This window comes from Doryrhamphus excisus, linkage group LG5 (assembly GCF_037039965.1).
Source record: "Doryrhamphus excisus strain RoL-2023G ecotype Guam linkage group LG5, RoL_Dexc_Guam_v1.1, whole genome shotgun sequence".
NCBI lineage: Eukaryota > Metazoa > Chordata > Actinopteri > Syngnathiformes > Syngnathidae > Doryrhamphus > Doryrhamphus excisus.
Genome location: NC_136361.1, coordinates 24403644 through 24429636, shown reverse-complemented (window position 1 = coordinate 24429636; position 25993 = coordinate 24403644). Strand labels below are relative to the sequence as shown.

At 43.9% G+C, this 25993-nt stretch overlaps 1 protein-coding gene across 2 annotated transcripts; it reads left to right on the top strand.

The window, feature by feature from the left end:
- Nucleotides 1-17536: 17536 nt before the first annotated feature.
- On the top strand, nucleotides 17537-24756 carry nrsn1 (neurensin 1). 2 transcript variants are annotated; one of them, XM_058054027.2, is made up of 6 exons: nucleotides 17537-17672; nucleotides 20071-20186; nucleotides 20256-20348; nucleotides 20447-20565; nucleotides 20980-21167; nucleotides 21249-24756. In XM_058054027.2, exons 2-6 carry the CDS (start codon nucleotides 20088-20090, stop codon nucleotides 21365-21367), a joined length of 618 nt encoding a protein of 205 aa, XP_057910010.2. In that variant the 5' UTR covers nucleotides 17537-17672; nucleotides 20071-20087; the 3' UTR covers nucleotides 21368-24756. The 2 variants fall into 2 exon arrangements, with proteins under 2 accessions (XP_057910010.2, XP_057910011.2); XM_058054028.2 differs by having other exon boundaries at nucleotides 17588-17672; nucleotides 20068-20186.
- The last annotated feature ends 1237 nt before the right edge of the window (nucleotides 24757-25993 follow it).

The window sequence follows — 25993 nt, the reverse complement described above, 5'->3', positions numbered from 1 at the left end:
TGAGTTACACAACTTTCAAATGGGAACAACGTCTCTGATGGGGAAACTGGCAACACTAATGAAACTGTACGTTTGAAGCGGCATCATGTTATGCTGAAAGTGTCGCCAATGTTCCATATTTAAAAGGATCCTTTAGGGTTTCTGTGAAATACTTTCAGCACACTGTGGAAGATAGAAATGATTATCCATATCTGGGTTTTTGGACAAAAAGAACTAATGTATCCTTTAGGATGTCATGTCTTCCAATCGTGTCATTTTCCGCCATTAGTTATTCTTCTTTATCGTAACTCAAACCAAAAATGGCAGTTAGACACTTTCCATCCCACCTCAGCCTTCACGCTGCCCCCCCCCCCCCCCCCCCCAGTGTGAATGTCGCAGTTCAGCACTCTTCATTTAGGCTTCCAACTAACCTCATTGATTCAGTTTGGGTGAAACCGTAAAGTTACTTTAGAGGTCAAAGCAAACACCCCAAGGAAGACCAAGGTGTCATTCCATCAACGGCTACTAGACTCTGACGTAAGTGAAGTTGTGATGAAAGTCCGGACTACGCCTGGATGGACTCCCAAGTCACTCCCACTGTACACAAAACACATGAAGGGAATAAATACAGTCCTGAAATCACATGACATCCAACAGTAATTAGAAGAGGACAACCTCATCCCTGTAGTTGACTGGGAGGAAGGAGAAGAGGTGCTGGTTGGGAGTACAGGATCACTTCCTGAATCCACACGAGGCTCACTGATACAACGTTGTTTCAGGTCTTCCTGCACGAGCGTAAGCAACCCTTCCATCTCAGTAATAAGACCACGACATTGCTGACTTATTCCTTTGCAAGGTCAAGGATACCATCTTTATCCATATTGGTGGACGCCACAGTCAAGACACGCTAAGACTGAACGTGAAGCCACGGTTGCTATGTCTTCCTCCTCTCCCAGAGCTTCGATTACGTTGATTTTCACTTCCGGGGTGACGGCTTTTATATTTGTCAGTGGGCGTCCACCGTAAGAGCATACAGTACCTTAGGCCTGGTCGACATTATGCTCAATAATGAATTAGTTGAGTAATAAGAGACATTATTCGCAGTATCCATCCGTGGTGGTGAGATGCTGAAAGGCGCCTGCCTTGATTTTGCTTATGCTGCAGATATTTGAATGATTTTTTTAATTGATTCTGATCAGCTGCTTTACCTTCTTTAAACATGCTGTGCTATTTTTCCAAATATGGCCGCCGTCTTGTAGCGTCTTGCTGCACATAGCAGTGCATGTCCGTCCGCTACGCGTGTGGAGTTAGTCCAGTATTTACCAATCAGAGCTAAGGAATGGATTTGTGGGAGTACACATGTAACCATGACAGGAGGAAGCGATGCTTTGAGCTTTGGCGGATATCCTGTTACGGCGTCCACTGGTGAGATAGATATTCTTGAACCGTATACGGGAGACATGTTCCACGGGGAATGGCCTAATGACCATTACGTCATGATAGCTCATTATTCATCCAAGTGAGGATTTGGTAGAAAGTCACGTTGCAACCACAACAAGAGTGGAGCAATTGGAAGTGGGTTCTGTACACACGATAAAGCAGGAACAAAGGAGGCGATCGGAGCAGATGACAACATTCCCAGCCAACATCTTCAAGGACAAATAGAATAGCGCTGGCAGCCGCGGAACACCTGAGGGCAGCCAGCAGAATCACTCTCCACCACCAACAACATATATTTGTCATTTAGCCTGTAGCCATCGGGTTCCCGTGAGACATTTGGAATGCCTCATCAGATGATGCCGATGTTCCCTTTCGCTGGCTTTGTGTTGTGTGCCCGAAAGCTGCAAGGCACATTCATCTTTGGAATAACCCAATCCCGTTTTGGTTTCCTCCCCCCTTGGCTATGCTGGGAGGGGTGCTGATGTGGGTTATTTGTCCCCTCGTGCTGAACACACAGACTAAGTAAGTATTTGGGCTCTTATTGTTGCAGAAAATAAAAGTCATGGTAAATTGAATTGAAAAATGATTCTATATCCAAAATGTACCGGACAAACAGACGATGTGAAAAACCAGGTCCACGTCTCCATCACTGGTCCATTCAAAGTCAGATATTAGGAGTACACCCAGCAATTGCGTGCAGGCAGCTTGGTACAAAGAATGGAAAGCAGCGAACATCAATAGCATGAGCCTTGGCCACGATGAAATGGGTGACCTTTGGCCTTTAATGGGCTTCATGAAAACTCTAATTCTTTCAAATTACTGAATGATGATTTCTAATGAATGGCTGACTAGCAGAGAGAGAGAGTGGCCGGTACTTACTAGAGTGAGAAACATTAAAAGGCAATTATCAAGGTTCCCAAATAGCAAGTACTTCCATGTTTTATGATTGCGTAATAGCCTGTATGCCAGCAATCCCTCTTAATTGTGGTTAGATGGTTCCGGACCTGACAGTAGTAAGTACAGTCCGTCAACGTGGACTTAAGACTTATTTAAAAATAGAATAACAAATCTGTTTAAACCTTCAAAATGCATGTTTTAACATGATTAGAACCTTCTCGACATGGAATTGCACTATACTCATCTTTACACTCGTAATACTCAATATAGCAGACGCAATATGAGCAAATAAGCCATTTAAGACATAAATAAGAGCCACATGTTGCTCATGTGTGTTAGAGAAGCAGGAGCAGACAGGAAGTGACGTCAGAGTTTCAGCTTTGCATGGGGACCACAGTAGCCCATATTTTTATTCTGGATTTTTATTCCAGACTATTATACCTGCTGTGAGATAACTGAGCCTTAAAAGCCTCACCAAACATTACAGCACCGTACTGACACCTAGCGACCAGCTTGGAGTACTACATTTCATCAGCATCTTTGGATGCGTCCTTTGATGACCTCATATTTGTATTTTAGTTCATTTAGACATTTCTGTGCTTGCAGATGCTTCATTTTGGCTTATGTATATTTTTGCCACATAACAGGCTGTATTGCGCCGTGAAATTCGTTATTAAAGTTGTTATTAATGGATGGATCTTTGAAAAACTGCTGGAAGTGGCGAAGGACGACTGCAGCATTTCTAAATTCCGAATAACATCACAGAGAAAATGTTACTAGGCAGGGTTCCTAGGGCTCATCCTTAATGACCCCACAGCCCAAATAAACAAATAGAGGGGGCACATGCCACCATGCCCCTGGACAGAGTTGTCATTTTTCGCCACTAAGAATCGAACATTAACAGCAGCTTTGATTCTTCAGGTTTTTATATTCCACCGCCACCCGTCATGCTTTTCCTTTTCCATCCGTGTTATTGATCCGGAAGCAAACTGATTGAAGATTGCAATTAATGACCCAAGATGAAAGAAGTAATCCTCTGAGGTCCGTCCCCTGAAATGTCAGGAGATTACTCCACCCTCCGCCCCCGCCCATCCACCATGAGAGCTTTATCATCATGATATGGGGCGGGGGGCCTGAACAAATGATGGCCCCGTGAGTCACAAGAGAGTGGTGTAAGTGTAGATGTAAGGTCATTTTTGTAAATGGTCGGGACTGCGGCTCTCTCTTTCTGTCATCTATTCATTTCCTCCTCAGCCTCCACCCGACATGGCGGTCGGCTGTCCTCACTCACGCTCTTTACTCACACCCCCCTCTTCTCCAGCTCAAGTCCTCAATTATTTTCAGAGTGCCAGGCAAGGCACTGCGGGGGCACAGGGGACCATTTGGACTTAGTACATTAAAGAATTCATGATTTGAAACCACCATAGCCACTCTGACGACTTTATGATATGACTTCTCAGCGCCTGAAGCTCCTTCCTGTCCCCCCTTTTTCCTCCATAGCGGCTTCATTCCCCCATGACGACTGACATTGATCTATCCTTGAGTCTGTTAGCTCCGGGACTTCCACAGCGTAAACTTCTGACTCCTGACCATTAAAGGAAACAGAGCAGCTGATATTTATGAAAGTGTCTGTAATGATTCCCTTGTCCGTTTCTGGTGTCACCGCCTGTAAATTGGCCTGTTGGTGTCGGGCACCAAGAGTGACATACATGACGGCGGGCGGCTGGAAAATGGATGGATCGTCCCAGATTAACACTAAAAAATCAATCATAAAGGCGCAGGTGTTGTTGAAGAGAGTTGAGCATTTTGTGCAAAGATGTGTGTGTGTGTGTGTGTGTGTTGGGGGGCGGAGTGTGTTTTATATTGATTTAACAGATACACAAAGAGATAAACAACAAGGAACCATCAACAGCGTTACCTAGATGGTGAAATACACACAGCCATCATTCTTTGTTTGCCTGAACAATAAAGCCAACATTAGAGATGCACATTGGGGTGACATCGGTGCTGAGGTCAACTCCAGTAAAAGAGTGAAAGAGAATAAAAAAGTTGCTATTGGTTCCTCATTTTGGTGCTAAATTAATGTAGGCTCGGCCACCTGCAGTAGGGCTGGAAGGTGATATTTTATATGGAATGTCGTGAAACTACAGTCATCCCATGCTAGGTCAATTGGCCACTCCAAATTGTCCATAGGTATGAATGTGAGTGTGAATGGTTGTTTGTCTATACGTGCCCTGTGATTGGCTGGCCACCAGTCCAGGGTGGACCCCGCATGTCCAGACGTCTGCGTTACTGCATGGTGCAGACAGCACATCCATCCAGAGGGATGATGCCATGCGTTGAGGCGTTTACCTTGTCCTTCAACACTGATGGGCATCTCATTGAAACGTTCTTTGCCAGGCAGGCTGCATCTCTATGATGAGGTAGGCACACTTGCTCTTTGCAATGCCATGGTGATATAGTGCCATCTTCTGGCCAAAGAGGGTACTTTCATTTCCATGCTCAGAGGTTGGCTGCTGCTTTGAGACATCTGGTTGCAGACACATAATAGCATTGCTCCTGGGAGTCTTTGTCTACCGTCCAACGTGACGTCTCCCCTTCAGTGCGACTTTGTGTGGAAAGAGGAACATGGAGAAATATTAGACCTGCAACTCAATGCTCTCGTCAACGTAGCAAATTCCCTGACGTGTCTCAAATGCAGGAGATGTTTTTTTCATTGCTTGGCTGCAACATCTCATGCAGAACAAGCTCTCCTCACTGTGGGCGGCGTGCTGCCCTCAGCGTGAGTTCCCTAATGGCCATAATGGAGGACAAGACCATTTATTATTGGGGGGTGAGGTATGTATACCACTACAATTAAGGAGAAAAACATCCTGGTGCTGGTAAAGGCCAGTAATGTGACTCTGGGAGTGATGGATGCTTGGGGAATGAGTCTTGCAGGCCAGTGGGAGTTTCTTATTATTTGAAGCAAGTGGGGGATCAGTCATTGGGCTAAATTAGAAAGGAGAGAGAGAAAGAAAAAGGAAATTGGTTATGCTATATTTCAAAATAATAATATAAGCTATATGATCGGGAGTGAAGGAAGTGTATGGCACGAAAGAAAAGGGTCACTGAAATCACATATAATTACATCCAAAAGCCGACGGCGCAACGCGTCATTAACATAATGCACATTACAAAAACATATTACAATCGTTTTTCTCTGTTGGGAATTGCATCATTTGGTGAAATGATTGTGGAACCGTTTTCTTGTAGACGTTAGAGCGGCTGTTTAATACATTACACACTATATGTCCATTCATGTGGGTCGCAATTCACCAGGGGTGAACCTCGGACGAAAATGTGGCCTCTGCCTTTTTGGTCCGCATATAATCCGCATGCATAGTCGCCTTATTGATGTCATACGAACACACGAGCCCTTGATAACACCACTAACATTCATCATTCATCATCATCAGCGTCCCTCGTGAGATCATGTCCATACTGGTTGGGCGTATGGGCGTGCTTTCACTTTTAAGTCCCCAAATATCGGAAAACTTCCCAACGATGCCAGAAAAAGTCACTAGATTTGTCGTTGGTTTTGATGAGCTTGTGGTTCAAGCGTTCCTATTGGTCGTAGGGCCTAGCATGAAACAGTAAGCCGAATATCATAGTCATCTATTTAAATTACTGCAGCCAGCAGTAGGAATTGTCACTGTGACCCCCTAGGGAGTACGTCAGCGAGACGGTACGGGTGGTCAGTCAGACCAGACAGTGGGCTGAATACATGATGGTACCTTTACAGGAACACACACAGCAGCCTGCGTGTGTCTATTCGTAGTATGAATGTACGCGTGCCCCTTTTTGGCATGAACAGCCATGCAGCATGCATGAATTTATTCTGCAGGCCAGCAAATGCCAACGAGCTCCTTAATAGCGCCATTAGGCTCTGACAAATGAAAGCACCAAGTTAGTCTAAAATGCAGATTCATAGGAGCCAGTGCAGTATGTTTCACGATCATTTCTAGCAGGTCATCCTTAAGATTACGTATGGCCGTGACATTCTGAACTGCAATCGATTCAAATAGGACATTAATGTTCACGGGTCACAGTAACACAGTACGTATCGTACAGGAGGTGAGACCGTGGAATTCTATTATCACTAGGAGGCGGTCCAATTGTTGGCAGCTAAGCCATTGGGAGAAAAAACAACACGTACTCCAGGATTAACCAGGAAGTCCAGAATACAGTCAACGCATGTTTTGGATCTGCTGTCGTTTTTGACGGAAGTAGCATAAGCTATCTGGGCGATGGGAAATCAATGCGCAAGGAAAGCAGTTTTGGTAACGTTTTAAATCATCAAAATACGGCAAGATACTGTAAGTATTACATGTTATCATCAGTGAATTTAATATGTGATCAGAGCATGGATGTCAAACAATAGCAATAAAAGGTTCTTTTAGAGGGCTTAGAGAGCTGAAGTAGGTATCTACGTCCAAATGATGTGCATTGTTAGCTAGCTCATACTAAGCCGTTTTTGTCTTGTTAAAATGCACAGAAAAGGGAAATAAATATTTGTCCATGTTTCACGTAACTATTATGAATGATGGGCAAAGTTTGAAAAAGCAGTTTCCCTCCCCTCCCTCAGGTCATACACGGCATCGGGATTCAGGTCAGGATTTGACTAGGCCAAGTCTTCATTTTGTTTTTCTTCAACCATTCAGAGGTGGACTCGCTGGTGGTTTTGGATCGTTGTCCTGCTGCAGAAGCCAAGTTGGTTTCAGCTTGAGGTAAATTGTCCTGACAGAATGAATGGACATAACATTGTAGTGTGTGGTTTTAATAGTGTACTGTATAACTGTACACAGTAATACAGTATACGCTGTTATCGAAAGCATTGATTTCTTATGAATGAAGTGAGGAATAGTTGAGATAAACCCCCATGCATATTTACATGTCCGGAATACATCCTTGAGGAAAGGAAAGCATGGGAATCCGATGGGTGAGGGACATCCAATTTCCACCCGCTGATATGCTGTTTAGGCACCATGGAATGTGCTCTCTTGGTCCTTATCGGGATAATCCAAAATCCCAAAGTCAGAATGAAATGCCACAGTACGCTATCGTATATTCATACCTGTGACATTTCTTGATAGAGAATGTTTACCACCGTGCCTGTGTATGTTCAATGTCTTTGTAGATGGTGTATTACTGTGTGTTTACCGTTTAGATAAACAGAATATTATTGTGTGCAGTCAGCCCCGTTTTGTATGTTTGTTGACTTCAAAATCTGCCTGATTGGTAAATGTCCTTCATTTGCAGCATCAGTGATGTGCACTGTCTGGCACACGGACCAATGCTAAAGTAGATAACCCGCAACCGTGTGCCGGATGCAGAGTGATAAGAAATTCATAGCTAAACCAAAGTGATTGCATTTATACTATTGCAGACTTCCATCCATGCTCAGGGACGGGAGCAGCAAGTTAGAGAGAGAAATATGACAGTAACGTACAGTCATGGTTCGTGGTAAAGTCAAAGTTAAGTAAAAATCATTTGCATTCTTATTTGAGATGAGCACGCATGGAGTAGGGCCAAAGTCAAGGCTGGCTTGTTGAGTTTCGTGGGATACAGGTGGACGAAAGGTGGTAATTGGGTAATGTCGGGTTTAGCAATACTGAGTCAAATCATTTCGAATGTATGAAGAATAGAAAAAGGTGTTTGGGTTATCTTGTGACGTGCTGGCCAACTTTGTTCCTAATGAAAAAACACCCGCTCCACCATTCGGATGCAAATGTTTAAAGGGCCTGATCCATGCATATCCAATGACATGCACTTTGTCGCCGTTTGATACCATATCCATATTTCAATTGTCACTTCGAAGCAAAAACATTGAAATGTGCCAATTGAAAGTAGGAAATTCTAGACCTCTAAGAAGGAACAGTGCATTGGATTGATGCTCAAAGGGTCACATGACCTGTGGAAACCCAATGGACCGGAATATCTGGCCATCTGAGATTTACATGATCACATTTGGACTGAAGAGATGCCTTACTGGTAAAGCCATGCTGCTGGGATCGCTTTTATGGGTAATCAAGCCCACATGTTATCCTTCTAGAGAAGCGGTCCTCCCAGACATGGACGACACTTTCACTTACTTGCACTTTTTCTTTTTAAAAAACATCCTCCATTTTTTGAACACTTTAATGTTCAGTTTTTTTTCCATTCATTCCTTTTCAGTCTTTTTTTTCCTTTCTTTGGATGTTGCCATCTATTCATCTAACTCTGCCGCTCAGCCGTCTCTCTAATATCCCCCCCGCAGCCATGTTTGGGACTCTACAGAGAGAGAAGCAATCTTAGATTTATTTTACCTCCAATTTCCAATTTGAGAGACCCCGCTGCTGGAGGCGAATCTTCAGAGGCCGTGATTGAGTGAGTTGTCCTGTTAAATTAAAGTCTGTCCTAAAAAATAGCAAACGCTTCCGTGACTCCCGATGTTCTTTAATGGATTAACAAGAACGCTACATGTTCTGTGTTTTGTGCACATGGGCCAGATCAATGAAATCAATTACTTACGATCAATCTAATCTGAAAGTTAGACAATGACATCTGGAGACGTTTGCAACTACAGTCAGACCTCGGTTGATATGAGGTAGTTTTTGTAGAGAAAATGGTGGCCTCCGTCTCAGTTATGGTACAATACTGCGTGTGACGAGCTAGTCAGTAGCCCAGTACAATTAGGTGTCCCAACAAAGCCCCCACCATGCTGAGGACTCAGAGACGCACGGCTTGCCATGATGCATATGTGTTCATCACGCTTCAAAATTGAATGCAATTAACTCATAAATGAGTTAGCGCTGTTAATGGGCTTATTTTGACAGCCCAATTTTTTTGAAATCTTTCAAGGTGCTGGAACTGATTAATTGTGTGTACATTAATTCTTATGAGAAAAAACGTCTTGGCTTTACTACATTTCGGGTTTCTTCTCACCTTTTGGAATAAATTATGAACAAAAAGCGAGGTACCACTGTACTTTCATATTGATAGACATGCACTCTAGAGTTACTGTGAGTGAACACCTGAAGAACACAGGAAGAACCTCTGTCGGTCTAGTGCTAGTACTTATCTGCCCCCCTGCTAAATGAAACCCAGACATCTATCCCCAAATGCCCTTTGATAGCACATTACGGCTGAAAAGTATCCAGCCTCCGTTGTATTGCCATATGTCCATTCTCAAATCCTCAAAGAAAAGCATCATACACGTTTTTTTGGTTGATTGATGTTGTAGAAATGACATAGTGTGCCCCCCCCCCGCCTTTAAAAACACCAACATATACTCCATTCCACTTGAGTTCCACATACTGTATTCACAGGCTCCCGGAGCTCTCGCATTCACGAGCAACACGCACACTGCTCTCTATTTGCCGAATAAAGCCTGGAGACAGGTGTTGGATTAGCTTTCTGCAAGAAAAAAGAGCCCGACTCCTTTGATAGGACGACTATAGCTGGCCTGGAGAGTGGGAGGCAGGTGCACCATGAGAAGAGCGAAGGGAGGGGGCTGGGGGGGGCAGGCAGCGAATGCAGCCCAGACGTCCCATCTATTGAAAGGAAAAGAGGGGACTTTTGGCATGGTGGGCTTGTGTAATTGGAAGGCTTTGGTGAAGCGTGGTCGGCTGTTGCCGCGTGGTGACGGTAGCTGGCCGGTCTGCCTGCCTGCCCGTCCGCACACATGATATTAGCATGCTAGCATTAACATACGACAACAGATGACGTGTATCAGGCTCGGTTTGGACCAGAAAGCCAACCTCGTCGTCAGAAAATAGCAAAAATTCACAAACATTTTTCAAATACAGTATATCAGCAGCTTGACTGTCCAACGCCACATGGCTGCTGTAACCATGGCAACCCCCCTCCCCGGATGCTTTTGTTCTATCCCTTGGAGACGCATGCATGTGACTCTAATCCCCAGTTTGACGCTTTTTCATTTAAATTACCAATTACAGAGAGAGGAGCGCAGAGAACAGAGAAGCAAACAAGAGAAAAGAGCGTGTGTAAAATCAATGACAGATGGAACTGTGCAACATAAAAACAACAGTAGAACACGGAGCTGCTGCTGCATGGGGGGCTTCGTCCAGACAAACATAACTAATTCCTGCAGAACTTCAAGGCCTGTATTCTTTAAGGCCGTATGATGTATGTGTCCTATAAAGTCCATATGTGTGTGTGAGAGAGAGAGAGAGAGAGCGAGAGAGAGAGAGAGAGAGAGAGCGAGAGAGAGGTTCATGGCTGGTGAGGCAGTGACTCAAGAACAAGGACTTACCTTTTGTCCGCACACAAAATACCTACATCCTATCCTCCAAATGTTGTGATTATATTGTTGCAAATGTAAATCACTCTCAAAACAACACTAAACTCATCACGCAGCAACTTAACACTATACCTCAGAAATATACAAAACAGGTTTGAAATGGAAAACTACACATGTAACTGAAATAGCACACACCAAAGATGGAGAGACTGGCCGTCCTAAAAGGTTTGTGGCAAATGTGGGGGGCGCCCGGGTGGATGTGGTGGGCCTTAGCATGATGAATTGCTGCTAAGTGTATCTCATGAGTAACGTTGTGCCTGGAGAGCCAAGCAGTGACAATTACAGCACAGAGCGATACGTCAACACAACAGACGTACGACTGATGACAATTCAGGGCAAATGTTCCAATGATGAGATTAAAACATGGAGGTCGCTTGGCATCACTTCTTAAAATACGATTACAATTCTTAAATAGGTTTGCTACCAGGCAAGTTGGAGGATCCTCGCATATTTTCCACTCTGCATTTGCAAATTCAATTATTTTTTTATTTAATGGATGTAATTATTTAATGGATTATTTATGATTGATTTGAAATGTTTTTGATTTTTTGAAAATACGTTCATCATCATGATAATAAAGCATAAAATGATTAGCATCACAGTACAGCAAAAACATGGCGTTAGAGCAAGACGGCGGCGCCATGTGTGCTTTCGGAAGGAGGAGCTTCCAGCAGCCAACTTCTTGGCTGCGCCATGGTTGTAGCTCTTGTCTAGCAACCAGGCTAAAGGCGAGGGCGTGACTCGGAATTCATCCGTTCTATAGATGGGTTTTCATTTCCATTCATTCATGGTGAGCAGCTATACATTTTATTCCTTCAAACGTGTTGGTAAGAGTTCTTAAAGCTGGATTGTGCTCCAATCACTTTATTAACAAGCAGTCAGCTAAACAACGGTCAATTCCAGCAAGCTGATGTCAAACACATTGCAGATATTAAACTACATATCACATCTTCCGAATGCCTGATATTTGTATTTTTATTCATGTTGCCATTTTTATGGTAGCCAAATGTGTGTACAATTTGTGCAAATGTGCTTTTTTGTTTCCCCAACAGGTCAAATTAGCTGGCTTGGCTCGACTGTATGTGCTCTGTGATGGACCAGCCGGAGGTTGTCTGGGAGATGGTCCAGCTCACCACGACGCTAAGACCGTAAGGACGATGTAGACATGGCCGTAGTGTCTTCGTTCTGAAGAGATGTGTTGACTTTCTTTAGATCGTTTTAATTCCAAATCTAAACAACATGTCCGACCTCTTCTGACAGTGCTGTGCCTCAAAAAAGGGTCACGTCCATTGGAGCGTCAACCCGGTCCCCCCAGTCCCCCCCAGTCCCCCCCATTCCCCTCCAGTCCCCCCATTCCCCTCCAGTCGGTGCAATATGAAATACTGTGGATGTCTGAGTTTCCTGCGCTGGCAAGATGACAAAGGAATCAATACGATGAAGAATGGACACCATGGCCAAGGAGAAGGTTTTTCAGATGGATGGATCGCATCGGCCTACATCACATTCATCACGACGTGTGGCGAGGGCGGTGGTAGGCAAAAGAATGTGGATGTGATCAGAAGTCTGCGAGGTTTTCCACTCAAGCTTTGTAACTTTTTAAGTTGGAAAGAAATGAAGCAAACATCTGATATTTGAAGTTTGGCCATGCATTCTCAGGAACGAAGCATTGGAGTCTTCATGGGACACCTTGTTTTGTCTCTTCTTTGATCATTATAATAAATATGAAATGTGTTCATGGTCATCACCAGTTCAAATAATAATGCAATAGGTTCAAAACTAGCACTTTGGGGTTTGCACTGCTGCCTCACCTTCTCAGAATCCTGGTTTGAATGTTTTCTTTGTGCTTGCGTTGTTTGGAGCCGAGCACTCCTAAGTCTTCGTGCCATTGACGTTCACTGGAGACCCTAAATTCCTCCACCCTAAATTCCATGGCTGTCCCGAATATCGGCTATACTGCTCTGTGATGGACCAGCCGGAGGTTGGGTGGGAGATCCAGCTCACCCACGACACTAAGACGGGATGGATTATGTGGAAAACGGATGGCTGGATCAAGTCAGTGCAGCACTTCATCGCTTGATGAGTTCTTGTGTTGTCCAGCAGATGGCAGCACCGCGACCAAGGAATCGGCTTTTCTGAGCTGTTCTCCATGTCGGCTACACTTTAGTTCTTTGTTGACAAATAAATGTAAACTATCTTCAAATGTTAAATGCAGTTTATTCACGTTTTCCATTGTTAGTGGATGACCGTATTACCTTGGAGATATTACTGATTCTTCGGTATTTGAGTACAACAACTACTGGGGTCACATACTATGTGCTCTCTTAGATTTACTGCATATACCATAACATTTATACAGCATATACGGAATATTGTTATTGTCAGCAAAGGAAATGGAAGAACTCGTGTATATTATGTTTGCATTGTGTTGACGCTGACGTTTCCCGAGTACTGCAATGTTTGTCTTATAACGGTGATGACATGTAACAAGGTTATATACCGTATATATGTATGTTTATATATATATATATATATATATACTGTATCAATATTTATACTGTATCTAGTGACATTGTGTGCTTTCCTGAATATGCAATGATCAAAGCAAATCAAAAGTGTCCCAAACCATGAACATAATAAGTACAAGTGCAAGAATACCTTTAGTACAAATACTTCCTCTGCTCAGATGCTAATAATCTACCTAAAAGCCCCCCGCCCTCCGTGTTTCAGTGTCTGTAATGAGCTGTGGTCTGTTATCAGTCATTACGGGAAGCCTGATTATTCGGCTGGCATTCTGAACACGCTCACAGTGAGCTCCCTGAAGGTGACCTTTTCATGTCACCATAGAAACCGCCTCACTCTACGCTGAGATGCTCAGTGTGTACACACAGGGAGAGAGAGCTAGAGGAGGAAAGGAGGCGTTTTTTCCCCCGACAAAAGTGCATTATTAATGCTTAATGTGCACAAATGAAATGGTAATTTACACTTAATGATTTATAGCAATCACTTGAAGTCAACTGTTGCTTATAGCTTATATTTATTCAAATTTATTGTGGAAAAAATAGTATGTGCTTTGTCTGGCTATACCACCAATCAACACAATAGCCACTACACTGGTCATGCTGGTAACACTGGCCACACTGGTCACACTGGTCACACTGGCCACACTGGTCACACTGGTCACACTGGTCACACTGGCCACACTGGTCACACTGGTCACACTGGCCACACTGGCCACACTGGTCACACTGGTCACACTGGCCACACTGGCCACACTGGTCACACTGGTCACACTGGTCACACTGGTCACACTGGCCACACTGGCCACACTGGTCACACTGGTCACACTGGTCACACTGGCCACACTGGCCACACTGAACCAATAGAGACTTGGAGGTGTCACATCCTACAACCAAGACTATTTGATTGGCAGGGGAGAAACCAGTGGTTACTCTTGTTGGTAGTCTAGCTAGAGCAGTCAGAGTGGGGGTGGGGGTGGGGGGGGGGGCTTGGGTGCAATGCTCTGTCTCTGACTGAGACCTAGCTGGAGACAGCATTGTGTCCGTCATGAAATAGGGTCTTGTTTCAAGATGTCAAGAAAAGTCGGAACTTCAAAAGCTCTTCTTTCAAAAGAAGTGAGGGAGATGATAATGTTTATGTTTTATGTTTGATGTATGAAATGAGATGAATGAAATGTTCTTATTCACTGAAAAAATTTGCTATTTACATATGAATTACATGTGACCTTTCCAGAGAACGTTTTTATACTTAGTTGTAAAAGTCTCATCACCTTCCTGGTGAGTTTGGGTGTCTAATCCTCCTGGTGAGTCACATTCATCCATTCATTCAGGACTACATTTAACTTGCTGCTCTCCAGCTGTTAGAAAAACCCCACTGGATTTTTCTCTATGGGAGGACGCGGTGTCTGCTTATAACAATGTCCTTACATCTCTCCGCCTATACCAGGGGTCGGCAACCCAAAATGTTGAAAGAGCCATATTGGACCAAAAAAACAAATAACAAATATGTCTGGAGCCACAAAAAATGAAAAGCCTTCCATAATCCTTATAATGAAGGCAACACATGATGTATGTATCTATATTAGCTATATTAGCATACTATCAAGATTACTAAATTGCCTACAAATACATAATGACTTCATGATTAAATGTATATTATAACGTTTGTTATCCCTGCAGTGCATCCTGTAGGGATGTTGTACGATGCCGCCTCAGGTTTAACTTCATTACAATATTCATAAATTACGTTTCATTGCTTTGATGAAATTAAAGAAATGCAATAAAGAAATCTAATTTTTGATGTCATTTTTATTTTGAGCATTCGAAAAAACAAGAACGTATCTACCCAACCAACGTAGCTATCCTGGTGTTACTTGTTGCTTCCAACCAACTTTATTTAAACATTCCGGCCCCGAGGCATTTCAGACCGGACGAACTTGCTGGTTCAAAGGTCATGCAAGTCCACCTTACATAGCTGTCCAAGGCAAATGCCTGTAACACTCGGACCAGAGCAACAAAACGCAACAATTTCCAGTGTCATTCCAAATATATACTGACAAAAATCGGAAATGGCTTTCCAAAAACAGCCACTTTGTTACTAAATATGTGCCTATGACAGGATTGTGTTCTTCCCGTTTAATGGGACTTCCGTTTTCGGACTTGACTGGTCAGCTTCTCAACATCGGGCATGTAAGATGAATGCAAATGATTCGGTCCAATAAACTTTAATCCTCGGTTCTCCTCAGTTATTTTTCTCTTTTTCCCTTTGGGATCCATGGCCCATCACACAGCCGCCGGTTTGTTTACAACAGGCACCTACCTGGCATCCCACCCTGCTGATAGAAACGTGTGTGACGCAAATCTTCCCTGACAGAAATGTTGACATTTAATATTTGCTCTCCACGTTTTTACAGCATTGGAAAACGTTTGTCCTCCTACAGAAACCATATTAAAACAAGAAATAATTTCCCTCCCCCCTTTTCCATTTTCAAACATTTTTCAAAAAGCTCCAGGGAGCCACTGGGGCGGCGCTAAAGAGCCAACAGGCAAATGACCTATTGCTCTGCAGGACGGCTGTTCACGTCATGCTCCACCACGATATCAACAACAAGCCACCCCCAGGGGATCCACCCACCAGAGACGTAAAAGTGAAAGTCCACAACCAAAAGTTTACAACTAAAGAAGAAGAAACATGAAACGTCTTCAACAATAAGATTCCAGTTGCCTGGACTCAACCTTTGACACAGAGACACAGGCACGCCACAATAATTGGTAGCAGGAGTTGCAATGACAAACGACATGCTGCGATGCTGACCTACGGATCCCAAGGAACACCACACGGCATTTGTTCCTTCGGGCCCTGAGACATGCTGAATGAGCAGCACGCTTTGTCAATATGTCTTTAGTTAAAGCGCCAAAAACACCAACAGATCTAAGACCTTTCTCCATGGAGACTCAAATCCCCGATGAGCAAACACTAAGCAGCAGTGGCAGGAGAAAAGTCCCCTTCAACGGGAATGCCGTCTGCGCAGTGGATCAGTTCAGGAAGTGCAGGGGATGAAATGCAATAACAACAGTATCATTGGAAATAATGATTATACTTGTTGAGAAAGCGAGAGAAGACGGCGTGTTGTAAAACAGAAACAGGATATGAATGTAAACACAGGCGGTGTAATCAGATTAAGGGGCGCCATTTACGACAAGCCTGAGTCAGCGCTTAACTCCGAGCTTCATCCAAAAGAGGTCCGGAATAAGGAATGTGCTGACATCTGACTGAGTTTTGAGGATTGTGGGAAATAAAAAGGACCGACTGCTGGAGTCAAACGTGTTAGTGGCGTGATAAGGCACGATGATGCAATCAGCAGCAGTGTAACATCATGTGACAGTAAATAACACACGACTATACATGTGGTGCATGGATCTATAGACACAATATGACATTCCATGACTTTACCTTTGGTTAGTTTGTGTGGACCTCGGCGGTTGAGATGAAAGAGAAAGGTCAAAAACAAAACACAAACGGCCGACGACTGCCAATCTCTGGTCATGTGACAGGTTGGACACCCCTGGAATAGATGTGTCCATCCAGTATGACCCCCTGAATGGTCTTCACGGTTGGAATGAACCAATCAGTGAGCTGGAGAAGTGACACAAGTGCCTCCTTTGTAGAATAACAGATAGCAAAATAAAGCTTGTATTCCACAAATAACAAAACGCCCAGAAAGCTTGTTTTGGCGGGCAGTGTGTTTTCCATCGATTGCCGGGTCGCCATGCTCTCATGTCCTCACTCACATTTATTTTTTATATTTGACCACCTTTATAGTTGAAAAGGAAAAAAGACGGCACATTGATTCTAATAGTCAGCTAAGAACACACAAGGCCATTCTTGACTGCTGCCATGACAATCATGAACATCATTCTACTTTGGCATGGAGGACTTTTGAATTCATGACCAAAAGCCGTTTATGAAGTCATGATTAAAGGTAGTCTTTAGACACCAAAATCCTGGAAAATGATTTAAAAAGACCCGAGTACATGATGTAAATGTTTTGGGATTGTACTGAATGTAATTACCTGAATCAAAAACACAATTTAGAATATAATAAGTGAAAGATGTTATGATATGAATGCATCTCTCTATCTACCCATCTCTCTCATTCATGCATTGCTTTGTTGAATCTTGAATGAGTGTCCCTGCCAGTCCCATCCAGTTATTGCCTGGTTTTATATATATATATATATATATATATATATATATATATATATATACACTATATAGCTCTGAATCATCACGTTGTCATGGGACTGGCACATGCGCAGTAGACGAGAGCTTCTGAATCATGCACACAAACAAGAGACCCGGGGGAGAGAGAGAGAGGGGGAGAGAGAGAGGGAGAGAGAGAGAGAGAGAGAGAGAGAGAGAGGCGCCTTCAGAGTGATGGGAGCCGGCCGAGCCAGCAGGAGCGAGTGATCAGTCTCCGAGCTGCTAATGACAGGTAAATTTGGGTAAATTTGGGTAAATTTTGGTACATTTGGGTAAATTTGGGTTGCAGTTTTTCCAAATATTCATTTTCATGCTACAACAAACTGTTCCTCTTGTTGCCAACATCGTCGTTCCGTCGGCATGGTGTAAAATTACGTCTTTCACATAACGTAACAACGGTATTTTATTTAGGGGGGGGGGGGGGGGGGTCGTGAGCAGTTTTGCATTGAATGTGTGTGTGTTGTCATGTTGTAGATGGGATGTAATGATGAGATACAAAAGAGCAACCTAACGTCCTCCCAACCCTGCAGTTCTGTGACCGTCGACTGCAGCTTGGCCAGGAAGTCTGGCGAATGCAAAGACTGTAAATGGAATTGATGGACGTAATGTGTGTCTATTTATGTCTGGTGGGGGTTGGGAAGCACGTATGCATGGGGTTACCTCATAGAGGTACTGTATGCTCTCAGATGAGCGTCACCTGTGACGTAGGCATATTTTCATGCTGGGGTCGTAATGGCGTTCAGCACCAAGGCCAGCTCACAACGACTTCTACGTTCACAATCTTTTGATTGTATTGTTTTTTTGAACGAGGACCTGATTGTAATCCAAACAGAGTTTAGTTATTTAGTGAAAAGCTTGTCCTTGCTACACACCTTTAGTGATGTATTAATGCAGTTTTCCTGGAATTTGGAATGAGCACTCATTTATCAAGACCGTGTTAAATGTGACTTACTGTTCCATGGAATACTGAAATAATGACATTAAGTTTATGGGTGCAACATCCATCCATTCATCCATCCACCCACCAATCCATCCACCCATCCATCCATCCATCATCCATCCATCCACCCATCCATCCATCCATCATCCATCATCCATCATCCATCATCCATCATCCATCATCCATCATCCATCATCCATCCATCCATCATCCATCATCCATCATCCATCATCCATCATCCATCCATCCATCCATTTCTATGCCGCTTATCCTCACTAGGGTATGGGTGCAACATTATCAATAAATTCTTATAGATCAGGTCATTTTGAGCAAATAGATCAGGTTTTCTTGCTTGTGACGGACATCTGACAATCCCAATCCACGTTAACGTTCTTTTCCTCTACCATTTTGGTCAAATCCAAGGTGCACAATACTTAAATCAGGACACTAATATGAAGCCATACAACCTCACTGGTTTGTATTATATAGTAATTCATTTGCTTGTCCCATTGCTGCTAATGTTGATGTTTTGGATGACTATAACACAAGAAGGGTCCATCCACACCTCAGCCATGCCTGGTGTCCACATTTAATTCAAATTAGACCAACATGCTTAGTAACCATTCCCCAATTGCTTTAATTACTTTTGCCTCTAACCGGACCTATTTTTATCTGGGATGAAATTATACTGATTGAATCCAGCAAGATGAAATCAATGAGTAATGACCAAGACAAACTATTTCCATGTCTCCACAGCATATTAGCCCTTCTGTTGTGTTACTTGAGTTAATTCAGCTGAACAGGGATAGCAGATGATATTTCTGCAAGCTGACAAAAGCATAGAACATCGTGAGTCATGGAATACATGAATTCATCGACAATATTTGTTGGGAGAACGTTAGTTTGGAGATACAAAGCAAGCCAACCAGCATCCTAGACCAGTCTCCACCAGGGTTGGACTGCACCTCAGGGGGAAAAATATTGGTGGCAAATCCCAGACATGTGAAAGTGAGGGTGTTGTGCAGCTATGGAACTCCTTGAAGCAGTTGGGGGGGGGGGGGGGGGGGGGGGGGGGGTTGCGCCAAGATCCTCCATCAAGCGGTCCTAATTGAGCCGTGTAGGAGTCCCAAGCCTATCTTTACAAACTGAGCTACTGCTACCCGTCTCATTCAAGGGTACTTCAACTGGTCTATAAAGGACCTGGGGGGCTCGACCCTAACCCCGAATATGTGTCCCCATCAAAGTGTCAAACTAACATGAGCCTTACGTCATTTCCAGCAAGACACCAAATTTCCTCACAGAATGATCCAATGTTGTTATTATATTAACGTGGTGACATAGCAACACTCGTCTAATCCCGTTCAACCTCTGACTGACGACCTTTGTCCATAGTACATGTACGTTATATTAAATGTTGTATGTATGAAAGAAAAGTGCATGTCTGAACTTGTCTGACAATAGTGCATCTCGTGCGTATAATCATTTCTCAACAATCCAAAACACATCATTAATATTCAATCCACTTGCATATGTACGGTCTGTTGGTTAGTTAACGTTTGGCTAGCGAGTGGGAGGGGTTAAATGTGCTCGCTGGTGCGTAGATGTATAATATGAGGATGCTAATCATGCAGGCAGCAAAGCCGCGTGGGCGGCGTCAGCCATGCATTACAATCTGTGTTTGCTCAAGCAGGCAGACAGACGTGAAGGATGGCGTCTTGCTCAGAGATCTGTGGGTCTGAGTATGGCGAGCAAGCCCAAGTCAGCGGGAACTACCAGCAGTATGGCGTCCGCTCCTACCTACACCAGGTAGAACTCAATCACAAACGTCTACTCAAAGAACGGAAATGAACGATAGAAAATGTCTTTGTTATCCAGTTTTACGAGGAGTGCACAGCCTCCATCTGGGAACGTGATGAAGATTTTCAGATTCAGAGATCACCTAGCAGGTGGAGCTCTTTACTCTGGAAGGTGAGATTGACCTTGAGCAAGTTCAAGCAGAAACGTAGGTTGGCATCATGACATTTAAAACAACATGTAAAAATATTTGATGATTTTTCCTACCTCAGGTCTGTCTCGCGTTTGGCACTGTGATCTTGTTCGCTGGCCTGATTGTCATCGTGGTGGGCTATGCTACTCCGGCTAGGATTGAAGCGTTTGGGGAAGACGATCTCCTTTTTGTGGACAGGTACCCGACAACATGCCTTGGAGTTATACTGGCTCAGAGACGGGATTGTGTACTTAGGAGTCCTGACTGCCGTTTGTTGCCATTTTTATTGATATGTTGGATATATTTATTAGCTTGTATGCTAGCATGGCCCATCCAAACCGTGCCACTTGATTACACTGAATCGTGTCCCAAGACTCGATGTAACAAAAGTAAACAAAAGAAAACCCCGGGCAGGGAAGGGTGGCACACTGGTAGGCCGAAGTTAATCAAGTATTTAATTCCAGAATAACTGAAATAATCCCCCCCCCCCCCCCCAACAACAGGGGACCAACCAAAGAAGAACCCTCAAAACCGGGACGTAAAACAACGGGTGAAGCAAAAGTAGCTCATACAATTACGGGACGTAACAACACTTCTCTCTTTTTCCAACAGCCAGGCCGTCAGTTTCAACCGTGCTCTGGATGTTTGCAAACTGACGGGGGCCGTACTCTTCTGTGTGGGGGGAACGTCGATGGCTGTCGGGTTCCTGTTGTCTGCGTTTGCCAAAAGCTACTCCAAAGAGGAATTATATCTGCAACAAAAGTTCAAGGAAAGGCTGGCTGATCTGCAGTCAACAGTTGGTAAGGTTGTTCCTGATGTTGGTGCCTTCCAGCGTCCTTCATGGCTAACATGGCTGACACCACTCCTGGCTTCCGTCACAGGCACGCCCATAATGAGAGCACCAACTCCCGGGGAAGGAAAGGTGCCAGTCACACTCTCCAAAGTCCAGAACATCCAGCCCGTCAGCCCCAAACCAGAGACCCGACAGCAGTCTGGCTGAAGGAGGGGGGGGGGGGGGGGTACAAATACTGGGTGTATGTTGAGTACCGTAATGGGATACCAACTGGGGGTGAGTGTACAGTGGATCCCCGCACATTCGACATTCAGCATTCACGGCCTTGAACATTTAGGGCTTTTTGGCCAAAAAACTTTTTTTTTATTTGTTTTTTTTTTTTTTTTTTTTTTCAGAAAATAGGTTGTTAAAAAAAAACCTAGGCGGGTACTAATGTGTAACTACGTGATAATACCGGTAAGATGTACAGCATACATCCGTACCACCGTTCAAAAGCCCCCACCTTTTACATGTTTATGTCTTTATACTTCACTGCTGTCATTTTTTGCCAAGCGTTGAGATATCCCACTTTGTCTGGCGGCCCTTGAACGCTTCTTAGTTGTTGTGAGGTAAAAAGGTGAAACTTCTACACCGTGACTCCAGTTCCATCTGGTCATCAGTCGTCTTATATTGTCATTCATGAGTGCGGAGCACCTAAACAGGGTAGAATTTCAAATACGTTGTCAAGTGGATGAGCTACATGAGAGCCGAGGGACGGTTCTGGGGGGCGTCTTAAGGCTGGGGGTGCGGTTCACAAACACAGCTGGCTGGGATCTGTTCCACCGGAACGTAAAAGGGCCACGTGGGGATTACTGTACTTGGTATGTCAGAAATGCCAGGTGTCTTCACCTAAATGGTCACCTTGCATGACTGATGCTCACCTTCCTCCATTTGTTTGACACGATTCAATATCAGGATGACAAAGTTTAGCGTGGACGTAAAATGAAACATCCATGTGTGCCAGACGGCTTTAGCATCACAGAGAGGTTGTAAGCGCTAGCCACCAACCCACACAGGAAAGAAGACGACAAACAAAGCAAGCCGAGAATAAATCAATAGAACGCAGCTACTGAACAAGCTAACATCTTTTTAAAATGGCGCCACATTGTGTTTGAGGGGAAGAGCCGGCATTATTGATGATTAACGTCCATTTGAAGACCAGAAACAGTCACAGCTGCACAACGTAGAAGGCTAGTCAGGCTTTCCACTCAAAGTCACCAGCATTACACACGATACTGTATACTGTATGTACAGTATATACTCTATACTGTACATATGTATAGCGACAAGGAATTGTTGGAAAAGTTAGGCAGCATCGTCTGAACTTCCAATTGTCACATCTTCCACCTCGTCTTCTTCGGCACCTCTGGCTGGATTTGTAAGACCAAGCAATGTAAGGAAAGGTCCTGGATATTGGATGACGCTTTATTTCGCATCTTCTGTTGCCTTCGATGTTTGCAGACTCATGGGCACACAGGTTGTTGGTCAAAACATGAATATTTGTCATAGTTCCCAAATAAAAGCATTAGTCATGGAGCACTAGAAAACCGTAGTGCTATTACAAATTTCCCCACTGAGGGACGAATAAAGGCATATCTTAATTGTAGGCCAGAAAAATACAGTATCAGTACGGGACAAGGATTATTCTGTATAACCATAACAGTTGTATGCTATTCTATTGTGGATTTGCCTTAATGAAAACCTTTTGGGGATTTTGCCCATCATCCACAATCCTTACGTGAGACATGAACACACGTTTCTCTTTTCTGCGCTTTGTAAATCGTGAAAACTGCTAGCACGAGGTAGCTAATGATGCAGTGTCATGGATTCACCTATTCCGCCCATAAGCCCCCCGCATGTTTGTGACCATGTAGAAACAGGCACATTCATGCTGACCTTTAATACTTCACAGTATTTGCCGTATTTTGGTCATTTTAAGCATTACTGGTGCTCCTTTTTTAGGCTTCGGTTCCAAAGAGCCCATCATAACGACCGCTACGTCCGTCAAAAACAGGGGCATAAAGAGAACGTTTGCTTCCACCAATCATGGCAGACTCCTTTACACCCCCCAGAGTTAATGTTGCTGGGTGCGAGGCAGATCCAGCTTTAGTGAAACATGAAGTCATTCTCATAGCGTTAGCATGTAGCACAAGAAAAAACCATAATGAAACAGTCACTTAAATGTCTGCTCTGGCTGGATGCCGACTGATGGCCTGAGCGCTAACGAGCATCTAGCTATGACGTATGACGTACTAACTTATCCAAACTCACAGGCGATGCAGAAGCTCCAGTAGCTGACGTTACCTGTCGGTCATGGCCCGAGGCACTGTGTCACTACACCAGAAAAGTAGTTCTTCTGCGGTCGCTCCTACAATGACAATGTCGCTGTAGTTCGGTTCATATGCAGGTCACGTTTTGGCAATTATCTTTAGAAGGTTTTATCAGTGCAATACGGGCTTCTCATTTCGTGTTTCTTTCTTTGGATTGCACAAAACGTGAAAGACGTATTTTCATGTCTCACATGATGGACAAAATTCCATAAAGGTGCAGCCAATCAGCAAGCAGAACGCACTCATTGATCATCTCATACACCAAGTCAAGAGTTCAAACCTCAAACCTCCATGACGCATATGGAACATTTTACTATGAATGCCAATCAGCTTCCTTTACACTTGTGTGATCAATAAAGTTTTGGGTGACACATGGGGACATTTTTATTTCTATATCTGTCCTTTCCTGTTTAACGTCAAGCACATCATAGATTGACCAATGTCTGTTAACGGATTGCGTTTGACTTCGGAAGTTCAGAAGGTGCCAGAAGAGGAAGATACCCAGCATGCTTAGTGGGAGTGGTCGGGAACAACAATTTTAAGAACGGTTTGAGCAATACTGCTTTAGAATCACAACACGGTATAGTTCCTTTCCAATTGCCATTTAGTTGTCTTCACGTGATTTTCTTGCATCACTGCTGCAGGTCCCTTAAGCAAACCCACATTAGGAATGAGAACCTTCATAAGTTAAACTTTTATGAAGACAACCCCCCCCCCTTCACTCGCCAAGTTCAATATGGTTTGTTTTCACACCGACACAAGGCTATGCTCGTAGACACTAACTATTCAACTAACGATCAACATCTTAAATGTTACCCAATCATGCGGAAGCTGTTCCAGACCAAACACCAAGATGTTCAAAGGCTTGTTCCCCTGCACCCCCATTGCACCCCCATTGCACCCCCATTGTAGTCAGGGAGTTGGCGAGTGATCAATAAATGTGCTCACTAGTAGTTCCATGCTGTGAATTGTGTATTAATTGTATTCATCCTTTCATCCACCAAAGGCTGGATTCCATCTTGAGTATATTTTCGCTGTAACTACCAAAAAAAGATGTTATTCCAGGTTGAATCTTGTATTTTAATTCGACTCATTAGACCTTGAGTGTGCCTCCCCATGTACGTTAAGTGTGCATTCCCCAATAGGAAAGAAGAATAATAAGAGTATATAAATATCCATCATGCACTATGTCTATTTTCAAGGATAATAAAAGTGAAATATTTGCAGGCCAACATTGTGTGACACTGTGCTTCTGTCCACACATTGTGCATCTCCAGTTCATCTCCAGGACGTGAACTGCTTCTCTTACACTCCATTACTTTGTTGGCAATACATTCTGATGAAGCAACGATCTCCAAGCTTTCATTAGACTACAAGTCTTCACCGCAATCCATCAGGAAGGTCATTTGGAAGGGGCGGTACTGAATAATAAGTGTGTTATTCGGGGTCTCATTAACTCCGCCAAGCACACGCTAAAAGGGACCCCTGCACTAGATAAGACAAAATGGATGGCATATTTGGAAATAGCCCCCATAGGACGATCACCTTGAGCAGTCAGAAGTGACTCATGGCGACACGCGCAATGATGACTCACGAGCACCAAGACTGCACGGATGGCAAATTAAAAAGAAAAGTTGCTGGTGAGAGACAGCGAGGCCATCGCCCACATGGAATCTAATAACGCTTGATGGTAAGATGGCTGCCGATGGCCTCACGTTTGGTTTTCGATGGAATTAAGAAGCGACCGGCCTTCCTTCCTTCAGTTTTCTGCCTTTTATCCTGTTCAGGGTCGCAGGAGCCCACCCTGGCCGACTTTGGGCTGGTGACCCATTCAGGGTGTTGTCCTCCTTTCTTTTGCCAGGCGTCCACCGGCCCACAAGCCTGGAGGGAGGGGGGGTATAGAACATGGATGGCTGGCTCGAGTACGGACTACGTATGCGTGACATGTTTGATATGTTCCATTGATTGGAGGGGCAGGCTGCGTTTTCTACTATTGCTGAAATCTAAGACACGCTTACGCTCTGACACTTGGCCAAAATGTTTTTGATTGGCAAGGAGTCACTCTCTGAGACTGTTTGACCCCGCCCACACACCCGTAGCGGCCGTGGGAAACTTTCAGGTGCAATAATAATCAAAGAAGACACATACAAAAAAATGTCAATAACTACATCACATTCCATGCGCATGTTGGTTTGTTCCATCCGACCTTTCTCACTTGTCCGACGGTCCTTGAACACACCGCAGTTGAGTTCTCCGACACTGCACAGATAACAGACTGTATTTTTCTCCTTCAGCTTCCACCTCCAATGCTTAAAGTTAAGATTTGATGAAGTTATTGAGCGCTAATATGCATATTTGTTACATCAAACTACACACAGTAGCGTTATCATCTTCTCCCTGACAACAACTTCAGGCTTGTACTGATCCTGAATGGCTTGTATTCATTTGGGATAAAAGGTTCATG